The sequence below is a fragment of the Tenrec ecaudatus genome, chromosome 18 (assembly GCF_050624435.1).
Source record: "Tenrec ecaudatus isolate mTenEca1 chromosome 18, mTenEca1.hap1, whole genome shotgun sequence".
NCBI lineage: Eukaryota > Metazoa > Chordata > Mammalia > Afrosoricida > Tenrecidae > Tenrec > Tenrec ecaudatus.
Window position 1 is genome coordinate 28,318,661 of NC_134547.1, and position 14,674 is coordinate 28,333,334.

The following is a 14,674-nucleotide window of genomic DNA, read 5'->3' on the forward strand; positions in this document are numbered from 1 at the left end:
TTTGGAAGGAAGCCACCAGACATCCCTTGCTGCCAGGCCCTCAGCCTTTCCTGGTCCTTGTGCCATTAGGCCGAATGGAGGGAGGGCAGGTAGGATACCTGGAGTGTTCCACTCTATCCCCAGGAGGGAAGGAAAGGGTCCCATCCAAGGACCAGGACCTCTGTCCCCCACTTGGGTACGATGCACCCCAACTCCCGTCCTGGGCACAGGAAGCCGGGGCAGGGGCAGGGCCCGCCCTCAGTACAGGTCTGCAAAGGGCTTGGAGTAGTTGAACATCAGGTAGTCCATGTAGTAGAAGTCGTAGGCCCGCTGCCGCTGCAGGGTGGAGAGCTGGGCGAAGTACTGGTGGGTGATCCCGGCCGTGGTCCGTGCCTCCTGCGAGTGCCGGTCCTTGAAGCGGGGGAAGGTCAGGTTCTGGGGCGCCTGGATCAGACTCAGGAAGAAGTTGGCATCGTCCTCCATGCTTTCAAATTTGCCCACAAAGTCATAGTCGATGAGACAGGGGCTGCAGAGCCTGCTGACGTGGTCCCAGTGGATGTCCATGCCCACGGGCCGGTGGACATCCAGCAAGTACTGGACAAACTCAGGGAACCTCACTCCAGAGCCGCTCCGCAGCGCCTCCCGTGAGGCGTTGGCCCGGTAGCGGGCCAGGATGGCCTTGCCGAAGACGGGGTGGTAGTAGCTGTTGGGGTGCTCGAATTTGTCGCGGAAGGCCGAGACGAGCCTCTCGAAGGGCTCGCGCACGAAGAGCATCTTGGTGTAGGTGCTGAGGCGGTGCAGGATGCCCTGGCGGTCGAAGGTGTCCAGTCGCCGCAGGGCGCTGCTGTAGTGCACCGTGTCGTGCTGGATGTGGCCGGTGGACGCGGCCAGCCCAGCCAGCACCATGAGCACCCGCTTCCAGTTGGAGCAGCCAGCCTTGGGCACCTCACAGTAGAGCACGCGGTGGCGGTCTTCCACGAAAATGCGGGACACGTGGCGCGGTGTGATGGCCCGGCGGCTGCCGCTCGCCCGAATCTTGGCACATGCCTCGCGCATCAGCCGCTTGCGTTCCTGCTGCCTCTGCTGCAGGTGGACCCAGTGGCTGCTCGGCTCCCGGGGGCCCGGCCAGGCCAGCGTGCTGGTCAGGTTGTGGGCAGGGGTGGTGGCAGCAGCTGGCATCTTCTTGATGAGCAGCCTCCGCCGCCGCTGCTGGAATCGCAGAGGAGCCCTGGCCTTTGGATGAGGTCCAAGCGGGCCATGCACCAGAGTCCCGTGACTGTCCCACTGTGTGTTGGGGGCCCTGGGGACCAGACTGGGCCAGCCCCGGGTGTCCCTTTGTGTAGGCGCCTTCAAGTCACCATCCTGGTAACTGCCTGGTGGGAAGGCCTGGGGCAAGAGTACAATGGTCACCAGGGTGGACAGGACAGCTGAACCCAGGGCCACACATACCAGGCCCTACCTCTTTGGTGGCCTGAGTTCCACCCTTGGTGAGGGGGAAGGGGGCAGACTGGTTCTGTGGCATGTGCCCTCTTTGTCTCTGGCCTGCTCCTGGCCTAGTGCCCTGCCCACTGTCCCTGTCCAGCAGAAGGGCTGGCCATGGTCTCGAGCCCACAGTATGGGGACTGCGATGCAACTGTCCTTTTGGCCACAAGATGGTGCAGGCCTCCCAGAAACCTCTGTGTGGTGGGGTGGGCAGGGAGCTGGAGGCCTGCTGGGGGTTGGTCCTGATTTACTGCCTCTGTTAGCTCAGCCCCGAGCAGCCATCTCATAGCAAAGGGTAATTCACGGGCCCAGAGCCTCAGGCTTTGTTCCTAAGGCTCCTGGGACGGGCCAGACACATTTTTCTTTCCAAGAATGGATTCAGCCTGAGCTCAGAATGTGTGCCCTCTCCCTCCCAGTGTCCCCCAGGCTCTGCAGTGGGATTTATGGGACTCAGAACTTACGTGGCGCGGTGGCCGGAGCCTGGTGCTGAACTTCATTCCTGAAAAGCAAGCACAGTACACCTGTTAGGACTGTGATTTGGGGGGGGGGGGGTGAGCGGCTCTGGGAAAAAGCAATCTGTGGGGGACTGTGGAAACCCCAGCTTACGTGCTCGTGCCACCCGACAGCCCTCCGCATGGTCCCTCTCAGGGCAGTGTCTCAGCTCCTAACATGATCTCGACCAGCGGCCCCTGCCCAGCAGGGCCCCTTCCACTGCTCCCTGGGAAAGTTGGGGTCTCACAGAATCCCATCCCTTCGCTGTCAGAGCTTCCTGAAGTCAAGTCACAGATGAGCGGATGATTCCGAAAGCACTGTTTGCCTCTCTCCACACCTCCCCAGCCATGGGGTCTCTGGGCACCTGCAATAACACTCATACACAACCTGTACCCACACCAGGCACACGCCAGCCCTGCCAGGGGAGTACACTCCTTCCCCTCAACCAGGGCTTGCCCCCTAACGAAGCATTCCCTCCAGATCTGGGCCTTGTCGGCCAGCCTGGGGCTTTGGGCACGAGCTGCCTGAGCTGCTCACCCCGGGACGATCAGCGCTCAACAGGCCCAGGCGGCACGAGGGCCCAGCCGGGAAGCCTTAGCTGGCTGGGAAGCTGGAGCGAATGTTCCCTCTGCCCACTAAGAGGCCCTTGGCCTGGGCCGGGGTGGGGCTGCCCAGGGTGACACACTCAGGTGAGGCAAGCCTCTGGGCCAAGGAGAGGGTTCTGCTTCACCCCTGGTTTGGTCTATTTGGGGGGCAGAGGGGAGCTGGGCAGGGGCAGGGGCTTTCTCTTGGGTAAAGTACCTCAGGAGTACAGACCCCGCCACTCCCTGCCTAGGCACTGAGGAGCAGGGCTCTGCCTTCCACATGGTGAGCATTTTGGCTCTGAGGTTTCACCGAGAGTCACAGCAGAAGCACGCACGCCTTACACGAGCAGGGAGTCAGAAGCTCCAATGGACATGTCAGCACGCACGTCCAGCCACCCAAGACCGCGTCCTGGCTGCCGCCTGGGGTTGGAAATCAGGCTCTTGAGCCCAGGTACTTGCCCTGCTCTCTCTGGAGACTCAACAGAGATCTAGGCTCCGCTGCCGATACAACATCCAGATCCCCCTTCCCTGGGCCTGGTCCCCACCTTCTCTGTGAGCTCTAGGGTCAGCACTGATGGGGCCCTGGTCTCACACCAAAGATATGTCCACCCATCTGCACCCATTAGCAAGCAAGGAGGGGTGTGGAGTCACCGTGAAATAGGAAGCCTGCACCCCTGTGTTTGAGGCCCAAGAGCCATGGAGCTGAAGGCAAATCAGGACTCCCCAGAGTTTAGGGGCTCGCTGCATTTTTTCTTCTGCTGAAATGATTGTGTGATGCCTTTGGGCTGGGGCCAGAGTGAGTTAGGTTGTTACCTGAAAGGCCGGCAGTTTGAAGCCACCAGCTGTTCTGCTCCCGCAGTGTCAGAAGCCCACAGGGGCAGTCCCACTCTGTGCTAGAGGGTCTCTGGGAGTCAGCCTGACTTGATGGCATTGAGTTGGCTTGGGCTGGGCTGGGGGCAGGGCTATATCCTTCGTTAGGCAGATGTCAGAGTATCCCTACATCTCAAACCCAAGTGAGCATGGGGTAGGTGGGTGTTGAAACAGGTCTCCCACATTGCCCCCCCCCCCGAGAATGGGGAGAAATGCCAATAATGCCTAGGGTTCCTCGAAACCTCCCAGCTTGCTCCCTTCTTGCCAGTCAGCCCCTCCTCTTCCTCGGCCCATCTTCCCTGCCTGGTTGTCTCCGTTTTGTGTGCGCTTCCTCTTGCAGCCACCGACGACAGCCATTCCCCAGACCACGAAGGGGCCCCAGTGCACGGTTCAGTCTTCCTTCACACTATTGGGTTTCCTTAATTATTTTCTTCTGGTGACGGCAGCTGCTGGTTCTGTTAAATCACTTCTCCTTTTCAGAGTCTCAGACACAGGAATTCACTCTGCCTGTCAATCCTGTCACCCTGTCAAAATGCCACACTGCCTATTGTATTCCTTTCCTGGGGAAATCAGACACACCACGTTTGGCAAATGTGGGACCGGGGAACCACTTACCAAAAGCACTCAGCCAGCTGTGATCCCCCAGCCCCATCCAGCAGCCCTGCCCCCCAGCCTCGGGGGCTTGGGAGCTGTGGGTCCTGGCCAGGTGGACCTGTGGATTGTGAGTCAAAGGTAGTGTTGTGGGATTGCTCTGTGTCCCCCCCCCCCCCAAAGATATGCTGACCTCCTAGCCGCTGCTGTCAGAGAGAGTGACACTGTTTGGAAAGAGTGTCTTTGAAGGTGTTAGCGGTTAAAGGAACATGGGATCACAGTAGGTATCCCTGCACTGTCATCGGGTCCGTTCTGAGAGCAAACACTGAACGGGGCGAGGAGAACTACACTCCAGAGGGTTTCCTATGTTTTTACAGGCACGGGCAACCTTGTCTTTCTCCCAGGGATCAGCTGGTGGGTTTGGACCATTGATCTTGCAGTTAGCAGCCCCATGCCTAACCCAGAGTGTCACCAGGGCTCCCTCATACCAGACCTTCAAAAACCAAACTCACTGCCATCGAGTAGATGCCAGCTCACAGTGACCCTACAGCACAGGGTGGAACTGCTCCTGGGAGTTTCTGAGGCTGTAACTGTTTGGGAGAATAGAAAGCCCTGTCTATTTCCTGTGGACTGGCTGGGGGTTTTGAACTGCAGACCTTGTGGGCCACAGCCCAATGTGTAATCACTAGGCACACAAGAGTAGGCAAGTCCTCATCCCATCTGAGTGCTGTGCTTGCAGAAGAGGAGAGAAGGCACATCAGGGGAAGATAAGATGTGTGACCAAGTGACCTCTTGGCCAAGGAAGGTGAAGGAAGGTCAAGCTGCCACAAGCTGGAGGGGACAGGGCTGGCTCTTCTGGAGTGGACAGAAAGCCGGCATACTGATTTCAGACTTCTCCAGAACTGCCGAATTTAACCCTATAACACCTGAACTTTTAATTTCAGGGGGAAAATGTTTTTATTCTTTACTTTCATAGTTATCAATATAGATATTAATATATACATTTTAATTAAATGTTACAAAAATGTCGTACTCGGCATTATAGGGATAATACATTTCTCTTCTCAGCTGCCTAGTTTGGGTTGTGGCAGTCCTAGAAAATGAATACAGACCCTTTTCAAAATTGACTCACTCAAAGGCTGGCCAAGCGAGAGCCCCCAACACAGGCTGGGTAGGGGGTCCCTACTAGACAGGGCCTGCAGTGGAGTCTCCTGACCTGTCAGTCATGTTTGCCCCCAAAGCCAATGTGGCTGCAGTTGACACGTTTGGAAAGATAATTTGTCTTTAGAAAACCCAATAACAGAATTTACGTGGAGCTTGTGAGTTCTCTGCCAGCTATATCTTCCCATACAGGATAAAGCAGCTCACTGAGCAGAGGGAACTGATCTGGTCACGTCTTAATGAGGGCATAGACTTCACGAAGGTAGAGTGATGGGCTTTTCCCCTTGCCAAAGGCCTAGCGCCTCTGCTTTGTTTCCCATGAAGGAAGCTTGTGCAGGGTCAATTTTATGCCAATGTAATGGTACCTGTGTGGTAGCAGGGGCGGAAGCCAGCCTGTCAATCAAGTGGTAGCTTGGCGGTGCCTCCTTGGGGGCATGGCCTTTTTATGAGACACACTGGGCATTTCCCTTGCTTCCTCTTGCTCTTTGCCCTCCTGCTTGCTCGGATTCTGTGTCTGCATCTAGGGGTGGCCCCGGGGAGCTGCTGACCTGGGATTTTGGATTCAGGCATCTCTGTAAGCAGTAGCCTGTGATCACTGCTTCTCAATTCACCTTTCTCGTTCAGTGACCTGCAACTATGTGTCTGAAGAGGCTCCAGCTAGCCTCAGACCCATGGGCTCAAGTTGGATTGAGTGGGGCTGTCTTGGTAGGAAGTTCTCTCTCATACATAGATGAGTGTCGCTGGTTTTGGTTCTCTAGACAACCCAACCCAACACACTGATCCTACGTGTTGCTCCCATCCAGGCTGACGTAAAGGCCATCCTCGTTGTAGACGCAAGAAAACCAGGAGCAGGACAGCGTCAGAACCCTGGAGAGAGACACGGAGAGTCCAGGGGTAGGCAGTGATGGGAGGGACTGGAATCAGAAGTCACCAGTGCCAATATCCTGGGGGTCCCTTGGGGTGGCTTTGACCTCAGGATGACCACCAGCAGTTCCTCTCAAGCGCCCAAATCAGGTAATATCTAGATGTACCCAGTCTTCCCTTCTACCCAGTGGTTCCGATGGTGCCAACTACTCACCCTCAACAAGACCAAACCCCAAACCAAACTCACTGCCATCAAGAGATGCTGACCCAAGTGACCCTATAGGGCAGTAGAACTGCCCCCCTGTGAGTTCCTGAGATTCCTTATGGGAGTAGAAGGCACTGTCTTTCTACCTTGTTGTTGCTGGTGGTTTTGAACTGCTGACCTAGTGGGTCCCAGCCCAACTTGTAACCATTACACCACCAGTTGGTCCATACTCCACTTTCAGGTTCAGAGTTTGCCCTCTCCTCTCAACATAGTGCTAGAAATCTGTTTGTTTTTTTAAGTACCATCCCTTCCTCCCTCCCTGGCTCCCACCACACAGGAGGAATTCAACAACCTCTTCCTCCCTTGTTTGCCACGCACCTGGCTGGCAAGCACCAAGATCAGCATGAGCATCCGTGAGAATAAACATGCTTGAGTTACTTAGCCCGCCTAGTGCATCCCTCCAGGTGAGCTTGTTGGTGGCTGAAGTTTTTCTACTGCGTGTTTGACTGCTTGTCTTCCTTACCTGGACAGGGGAGGCTCGGCCTGAGGAGACAAGCTGGACAGCTGGTCTGGGGCAGAGTAGCCAGTGCTTCACCAGCATGTAAATTGTGAAACAGAGGGAGTCCCTTGTCCCCTTCCTTTCTAGTCACAGAAGGGCAATCCTGCAGGCCCAACACAGACGCTACAATGCCTGGTGTCCAGGATGCACTGGGAGAGGCTGAGGGGACCAGCCTTTCGTGAGGTCATGTAGAGGTGATGCCAACATGGATCAAAAGGGGTCCCAAGAGCCTAGAGAGGACAGGCAGCACCTGGTGAGCCCCTACCTCTACTCTCCTACCCTTGGGGGATGGTGCCTGCAGCTAAGTGCTGCTCAGAGCCCAGCCCGGGTCCTGACAGGGCAGTGCGGCCACTCTGGGCTCTGCGGCCTGGGAGAAGAGCCCCTGAGGACAGGGATGAGGACGAAGGGAGGGACCAAGAGGTAGAAAGGGGTAGGCATGGATCCAAAGTTCCTGGCTCACGTGGAGTTTCAAGTCTGGCCCTGGGTTTCCTGCATCAAGCTGATTGTTCGGCAGTTTTTCTTTTCTTTTTAAATCATTTTACTGGGGGCTCATACAACTCATCGCAATCCATACAGCTGAGCAGTTTTTCAAAGACCTGGACCTTCCAGTGGCTGGGCAGTGTGCCTGGCTAGCCTATCCGGATGTGCACTGGCCCCTCACATGCCCACTATGCTGCCCAACACAGGTCTGAGTGGGGAGACCACTAAAAGCAGCATCCCTAAGCGAATTCTAGTCCCCCATTTCCCCCTCCCCCTTAGCAGCAGCCCCACTCTACTCCTCAGCAGCAGAATCGAGCCCAGCTGCCCAGGGCACTGCCAGGGGCTGCACCCCGTGGCTGTCCCACCCCCTTCCTCATCAGGGGAAGCAGCCCCTACACCTGGATGGTTGCCTCCAGAAAGACCTTCGACCTTGGCGTCTCAGGCTTCTGGTGTCAAGGCTCACCCAGCTTTGGGGGGGGGGCAGCTCTCTTGACCTCACATGGCAGCAGAGAGCGGCAGAGTGGTCGCCCCCATGCTAGCATGGGGCCAGATGGGGTAGGGGAGAAAGTCCTCACTGAAAGTACCAGACCCGCCCACAGGAGAGGCTTTTTGAATGAGGGCAGGTAACCTCAGAGGACGTTCTTGACAAGGTGGCAGGAGGCGGAACAGGGCACACTGCCAGGCTGTCCAGGCTGAGATCTGGCCCGGGGGATTACATAGACACTGGGCTTCTCCCCAGGATGCTGGCTGAGGCCTACCACGCCCCCACAGCCTCATATCCCAGGAAGGGGCTCAGTGTCACTGTGGTCTCCTGCGGGGTGAATGGGGTGCACAGTCACTTCCCTGACTCTCAGCCCAGCTCCCTTTAACTGCAAAAGACCAGCTGGCTGCCAAGCATTTGGGCACAAAGAACCTCGGACGAGTCCTTTGACATCTCTGACATTCCTTTTCCTCATCTGTAAAATGGACATCAGGTTGGTGGCACGGTCGGGTGAGTGCTTGTTGAATGGAGGCCGCTGGGCACGTGCTGGCCATCTCCTGTTTACTGCCCAGCAGTCCGGGGAGGGAGGCAGGAGCTTCCCGTCTCAGGCTGAGGGGCAGCTGATGGCTCTGAAGGCTGCTTGTTCTGTTTGCTGATTCCATCCCCTCGGCTCATGATTAGGCTCCTCCCGACTCAACTGGGCAGTTTTCTGACAGCTCAGTTCGCTGGTGAACCCCCCAAGCTGTCAGACAGGCCAGGCCGGCTGGTGCTGCTGCCAGTCACCCTGCCTGCTGCTTAGCCGGACTGTGAACCTACCAACCGTCAATCACAGGCCGGGGACGGTGCCCAGCCCTCACCCAGCCAGCCGTCCTCCAGGGAGGCAGCCCTGGCATTCATGCCCCCGGAAGCTCTAATTGGTCTGTGCTGGCCACAGCGCCTGCAAACAGAGGGCTGGCCTTGCTGTCCACAATGGGATGGGGAGGGAGGTCCTCAGCTCATTCTTCACAGGCTGCCTGGTGCCCACGACATAGTATTACACACCCCGCCCGTGTATAAGCTGTGTGGGCCCCAGATTTGGAACATTTTCAATGTTACACGGAGCCCTGGTGGCATAGTGGTTACATGTTGGGCTGCTAACCACAAGGTCAGCAGTTGGAAACCACCAGCGACTCTGTGGGAGAAAGACGGGCTTTCTGCTCCCATTAGGAGTTAGTCTAGATACTCACACAGGCAGGTCAACCTGCTCTATAGGATCGCTATGAATCGACTCAATGGCAGTGGGATTTCAATGTGACACCATGTGCGCTACTAAGAGGAGCACGTCTGTGGCTAATACTCTTTGCAGGGCCTGTGCCTCTGAGCAAGTGCCTTGTCTTCCCCTCATGTGTCCATCCTCCCAGTACGGTGGGGCTGGGAAGAATAGGCAGGAGTTAGTGCCTGCTGCAGATGAGAAAGGACTATTTTTGTCATATGGCCGCCTGTCCCCCTCCCCCCCACACACGGCTGGCTTCTTTCAACAGGAGTAGTCTGCCCTCTGCTCTGTAGATCAACCAGCCATACTGCCCAGTGTCATTTGGTCCTTCCCTTGCTGACTGAGCCAAGTGTCAGTTTTTAGACACCAGCGAGACAGGGGTGGTCCCTGTCCTCATGAAACGTTCTGTATAGCAGGGAAGCCCAGTATAGAACAAACACTTTGGCATGAGAGGACTGCAGCAGGGCAGGGGCGGGGGGCTCCCTGGCAATGGGCGGCAGCAGATGTGGTCTCCATGCCTAGGGCTGTGATCATACTTTATTGGCACAGAGGGGTAATGGTGGTATTCCTGTCAGAGCTGTTCCAGGAGAGAGGGGCTCACAGGAGAGAGACTTGAAGGCCGGGAGACTATAGCTGAGGGGTGCCCAGAAGAGCAGGATTGCAGTGGCTGACAGGGGCCAGCACACCCAACTCCTATGGTCTGGCCAAGGCATTAGACCGTATCTCATGAGGATCAGGGAACACTTCTCACTCAAAAACTCATGGCCAACAAGTCTATTCCAACTCATAGTGACCCTATAGGTCGGAGCAGAGCTGCCACGTTGGGTTTCTGAGGCTATGAATCTTTATGGGAATCGGCAGCCTCATCTTTCTCCCTGGGAGAGGCTAGTGGGTTTGAACTGCTGATCTCATGGTTAGCAGCCCAGTGTCTAACCCATTATGCCACCAGTGCTTTAGGCTACAGACTGGTTGTGATTTGTGGAGCCTTCTGGAATCAAGAGCCAAGTCAGAGCAGAAAGGCTGGTGAGAGACTGTTGCCACTGTCCAGTGTGAGAATGGAGGGGAGAGGTGAGGGATCTTTCAGGAAGAACAGCCAGTGAGGTTGAGTACCTATGAACATTTGACAACAATAGCCTCTGGGTAGATGGGAGGAAAACCCTGGTTTTCCCCTTCCTATGGTGTGAATTCTCCAGCTGTGGCAGACATTAAGCTACTGAGGTGTTTGCGAGTTGGGAAGACATGGATCTTCTGAACCAGTACCAACCTGCTTTGGTACAGAACAGTCTCAGCTGGACCTGGGGGCTCCCTCGGGGCAGAGTAAGGGAATCTGCTCTGTGGTTTGAGCTGTTGGCGCCATTTCTTGCGAAGGGCCTCCCAAGGGTAGCTGACCAGTCAGAGGAGGGGGGGGTGAGGTGAAGCGGCAATGAATGTGCACAGGGCCTGGGCTCCAGGCCTGTGAGCAGCCACAGCAACACCGAAGCAGCTGCTCACACCAGGGTGTGGGTTTGGTGGAGTCCTGCCCTTTCCCAAAGGCTTCTGGGAAGCCACACCAGTGCTCCTGGGTTAATGGCATGTGACTTGCTTGGCAACCGGGGTATGGGTGACTGCTCTCTAGCCAGCTCTGCAAGGAGGGGCCTGATTTGGTCTCAACATTGGTGAATGCCTACAGTGCGGAAACGGAAAGAGAAGCCACAGATTGCCTCTGGAGCTGGCTAAGGTGGTGCCATGGAGGGGCTGCCCATTTGCATGAAAAATGCCACCAGAACTAGCAAAGCCAATTGCCCAACTCCAGGACAGCAGGGCGGGGACAGAATGCAACGGACACCAGGCCCCCAGAGGAGGCGCCAGTGGAGCAGCCTCATTAACTCGGTGGCGAGCACAAATAATGATTTCTCTCTCCAGTCCTGCTGGCCCCAGGGTGTGCCATGCCAGCTGCAGCATCAATTACTGAGGGGTCTGGCTGTCAGACCAATCACAGCTGTCACCTGTGAGACGCTGGAAAGTCACAGCCGAAGACCAATCCCAGCTAACGCTTTCTTTAGGTGACTGCTATGAGGACTGCTCTGTCTTGAGGGGGTACTCAGGCCACTGGGGAGCAATGCTGGCCTGCCAAGGGGAGTCAGGCTTAGTGGCACAAGGTCACAGGAGACCATGCTTCCCACAAGTGACACAGAAAGGGGCCACCCTCATTCTATGACGCTCACCTTTCCGACACAATCGCCGAAGCCAAAGCAGGTGCATAAGCAAATGTGGTGAAGAAAGCTGATGGTGCCTGGCTATCAAAAGAGATAGTGTCTGGGGTCTTAAAGGCTTGAAGGTGAACAAGCAGCCATCTAGCTCAGAAGCAAAAAAGCCCACATGGAAGAAGCACACCGGCCAGTGCGATCACGAGGTGCCAAGGGACCAGGTATAAGGCATCATGCAAAAAAAAAAAAGATATAAGTGTGTGTATGTATGTGTATATGTGTGTATATGTATATATGTATATATATACCATATTAAATGAAGGGGGAAGTGCAGAGTGGAGACCCGAGGCCCAAGTGTCGGCCAATGGAGATCCCCTCATAGAGGGGTTTAGGAGAGGAGATGGGTTAATTAGGGTGCGAGGTAGTACCAATGAAGAACACAGCTTTTCCTCAGATCCTGGATGCTTCCTCCCCCCAACTACCATGATCCGAATTCTACCTTGCAGGGCTGGATAGGGCAGAGACTGTACACTGGTACATATGAGGGCTGGAGATACAGGGAATCCAGGGTGGATGATACCTTCAGGACCAAGGGTGTGAGGGACGATGCTGGGAGAGTGGAGGGTGAGTGGGTTGGAAAGGGGGAACTGATTACAAGGATCCACATGTGACCTCTTCCCTGGGAGAGGGACAGCAGAGAAGGGGGGGAAGGGAGACTCCGGATAGGGCAAGATATGACAAAATAAGGATGTATAAATTACCAAGGGCACATGAGAGGGAGGGGGGAAAGGGGAGGGAGGGGAAAAAAAAGAGGACCTGATGCAAAGGGCTTAAGTGGAGAGCAAATGCTTTGAGAATGATTGGGGCAGGGAATGTATGGATGTGCTTTATACAATTGATGTATATGTATGGATTGTGATAAGAGTTGTATGAGTCCCTAATAAAATGTAAAAAAAAATTTATTTTATAAAAAATAAAGCGACTTTAAGGCAGAAAGCAAAAAAAAAAAAAAAGTGTCCAAGGGATCAGGTATCATGCATCATCAGAAAAAAAAATCATATCTTTGTGAAGGAGGTGGGAAGTATGGAGTGCAGAACCAAAGCCCATTTGTAGGCCACTGGACATCCCCTTACAGAAGGGTCTCGGGGAGGAAACGAGCCAGTCAGGGTGCGACGTATCAATGATGAAAAGTACAACTTTCCTCTAGTTCCTAAATGCTTCCCTCCTCCCCCCCTATCATAATCCCAATTCTACCTTACAAATATGGCTAGGCCAGAGGATGTACACTGGCACAGATAGGAACTGGAAACACAAGGAATCCAGGGTGGATAATCCCTTCAGGACCAGGGTGTGAGTGGCGATACCAGGAGGGGGAAAGGAGGGTAGGGTAGAAAGGGGGAACCGATTACAAGGATCTACATGTGACCTCCTCTCTGGGGGAAAGACAACAGAAAAGTGGGTGAAGGGAGACATTTGACAGTGCAAGATATGACAAAATAATAATTTATAAATTATCAAGGGTTCATGAGGGGGGGGGGAGCAGGGAGGGAGGGGGAAAATGAGGAGCTGATGCCAGGGACTTAAGTGGAGAGCAAATGTTTTGAGAATGATGAGGGCAATGAATGTACAAATGTGGTTTATACAACTGATGTATGTATAGAACGTAAAAAGAGTTGTATGAGCCCCTAATAAAATGATTTAAAAAAAGAAAGGGCCACCCAGGGGTGGGACACCGACCCTCAAGAGAGCTCCTGGATGGCTGGTAGTGACCAATGCTACCCAGGGGTGGCCCACCTAGGGGCCCTGGGCTGGGTGGTGTCAGCACGGTAGAGAAGGCGCCCCAGCACCAGACTCTTCCTCATTGAAGCTCCCTTCAACTTCACAGGAACACGGAGCAGCAACTGCATTTCAGGCGCCATGTTGTGTCATTTCAACAGAGCAGAGCCTTTGGTGTCTCGTGGGTGGTGGGGGCAAGGAGGGGGTACACTGACATACAGACTTTGGGCATTATTAGATGCATGGGTGGAATAAGACTTAAAAACTCACTGCCATCAAGTAGATGCCAATTCACAGCGACCCTAGAGGACAGGGTAGAACGGCCTCCTGTGAGTCTTCTAGACTGTAACTGTGTATAGGAGTAGAAAGCCCTTGGATTGGCTGGGGGTTTTGAACTGCTGACCTTTGGGGTCGCAGTCCAATGAGTACCACCACCAGGCTCCTTGGAATAAGTCTCTCTCCCTCCATCCCTCTGCTTCCTCCCTTATCCTTCTCTCTCCCACTGCCATCAAGTCGATGCCCCTTTGACTTTCTGAGGCTGTAACTGCTGGAATAAGACTAGGGGGGCAGGGAAGCTGGGGGTGTGGGTGGAGACCACTGGTTGTATATTATTACCTTTTTTTCTTCTTCTTCACCCTGTCTGAAACTAGCCCAGGCTCCAATAGCACTGAGGGGCAGGCTTGAATGTTTCTTTGCCTCCTTTTACGACCACCCAGACCAGTGTTTTGATTGGTTGTATATTTTAAAGCCATCCTGTCTGAGGGATGACCTAGAAAGACACCAGAAGAAATTAGGATTTATATATCCAAACATAGGGATGAGAAGTGGAGGCCTAGATGCAGGCCAAGAAGAGGGGCTGAGACGGGGAAGACAGATCAAGAACACAAGAAGCCAGCATGAGAGGCCTGGGAGCCTGGTATCTTGTGGGCATGGTGGTAGAAGGTGAGAGAGCTATCAGATATCTGGGTTCCCCAATCACACTGCCAGAACCCTTCACAGACAGGGAAGTCCGGGGCGGTAGGGGTGGGGGAGCGAGGGTTGGGAAGGGTTAGGACCCTGGACTTGGCCATTCAGACGTATCAGACCCATAGTCTAAGGGGGCTTCAAAATGTTCATGGAGAAATAGGATTCCAAGATAACGGAATCCCCCATTAACTTTAGAAGCTCCCTTGTGGCTCTCAGGTGGGCCATGATAAGAATAGAAGTTTGGGTAAAACCAGTAGAAATGAGCCAGCACGGGGGCCTTGAGTGAAAGGGAGAGAGACTGGGAGCAACATTCAATACAGCTAGGCACCGGGATGTTGCGTGGAATGTTCAGAGCCAGTCTTCTGAAGCACTCCCTTGGCCATGACCCCTTGGCTCTCTTCCTTCAGCATTGGGGAGAACCTTCTCCACCCATAAGAGGTGCCAATGGCTGGGGGCAGGAAGGCTGAGGACTAACCGGAAGGCTCTGAGGTTCCAGGTTAGCCCTTTTCAGGACAATGGCCTCTGCCTGGCCATCTGCAGCAACCCTTTGGAAATGAGACTTGTCCACTTGGCGAAGAGAATGTGCTCCTCGTGGAAGGGCTGCTACAGGTTTGGCTGGCATCGCCGTGAAGGGCGAGTTAAAGATGTTCCGCTGTGTTCCTGCATCCTTTGAAGTTCCATCAGTGTGGTCGCCATCAGAGCCAATCCCAGCTGCAGTGTGGTCCTAGAGAGCCAATCCCAGCTGC

At 54.7% G+C, this 14,674-nt stretch overlaps 1 protein-coding gene across 1 annotated transcript in view; it reads right to left on the reverse strand.

Annotated features, from left to right (window-relative positions):
• Nucleotides 1-237: 237 nt before the first annotated feature.
• The window catches only part of CHST8 (carbohydrate sulfotransferase 8), a 69,841-nt gene continuing 55,404 nt past the window's right edge, over nucleotides 238-14,674 (reverse strand). The window contains exons 3-4 of the mRNA XM_075536689.1: nucleotides 1,923-1,960; nucleotides 238-1,365 (exon numbers count right to left, since the gene is read on the reverse strand). Coding sequence (XP_075392804.1) covers nucleotides 238-1,365; nucleotides 1,923-1,960 — 1,166 coding nt within the window. The remainder of the gene's footprint in view (nucleotides 1,366-1,922; nucleotides 1,961-14,674) is intronic.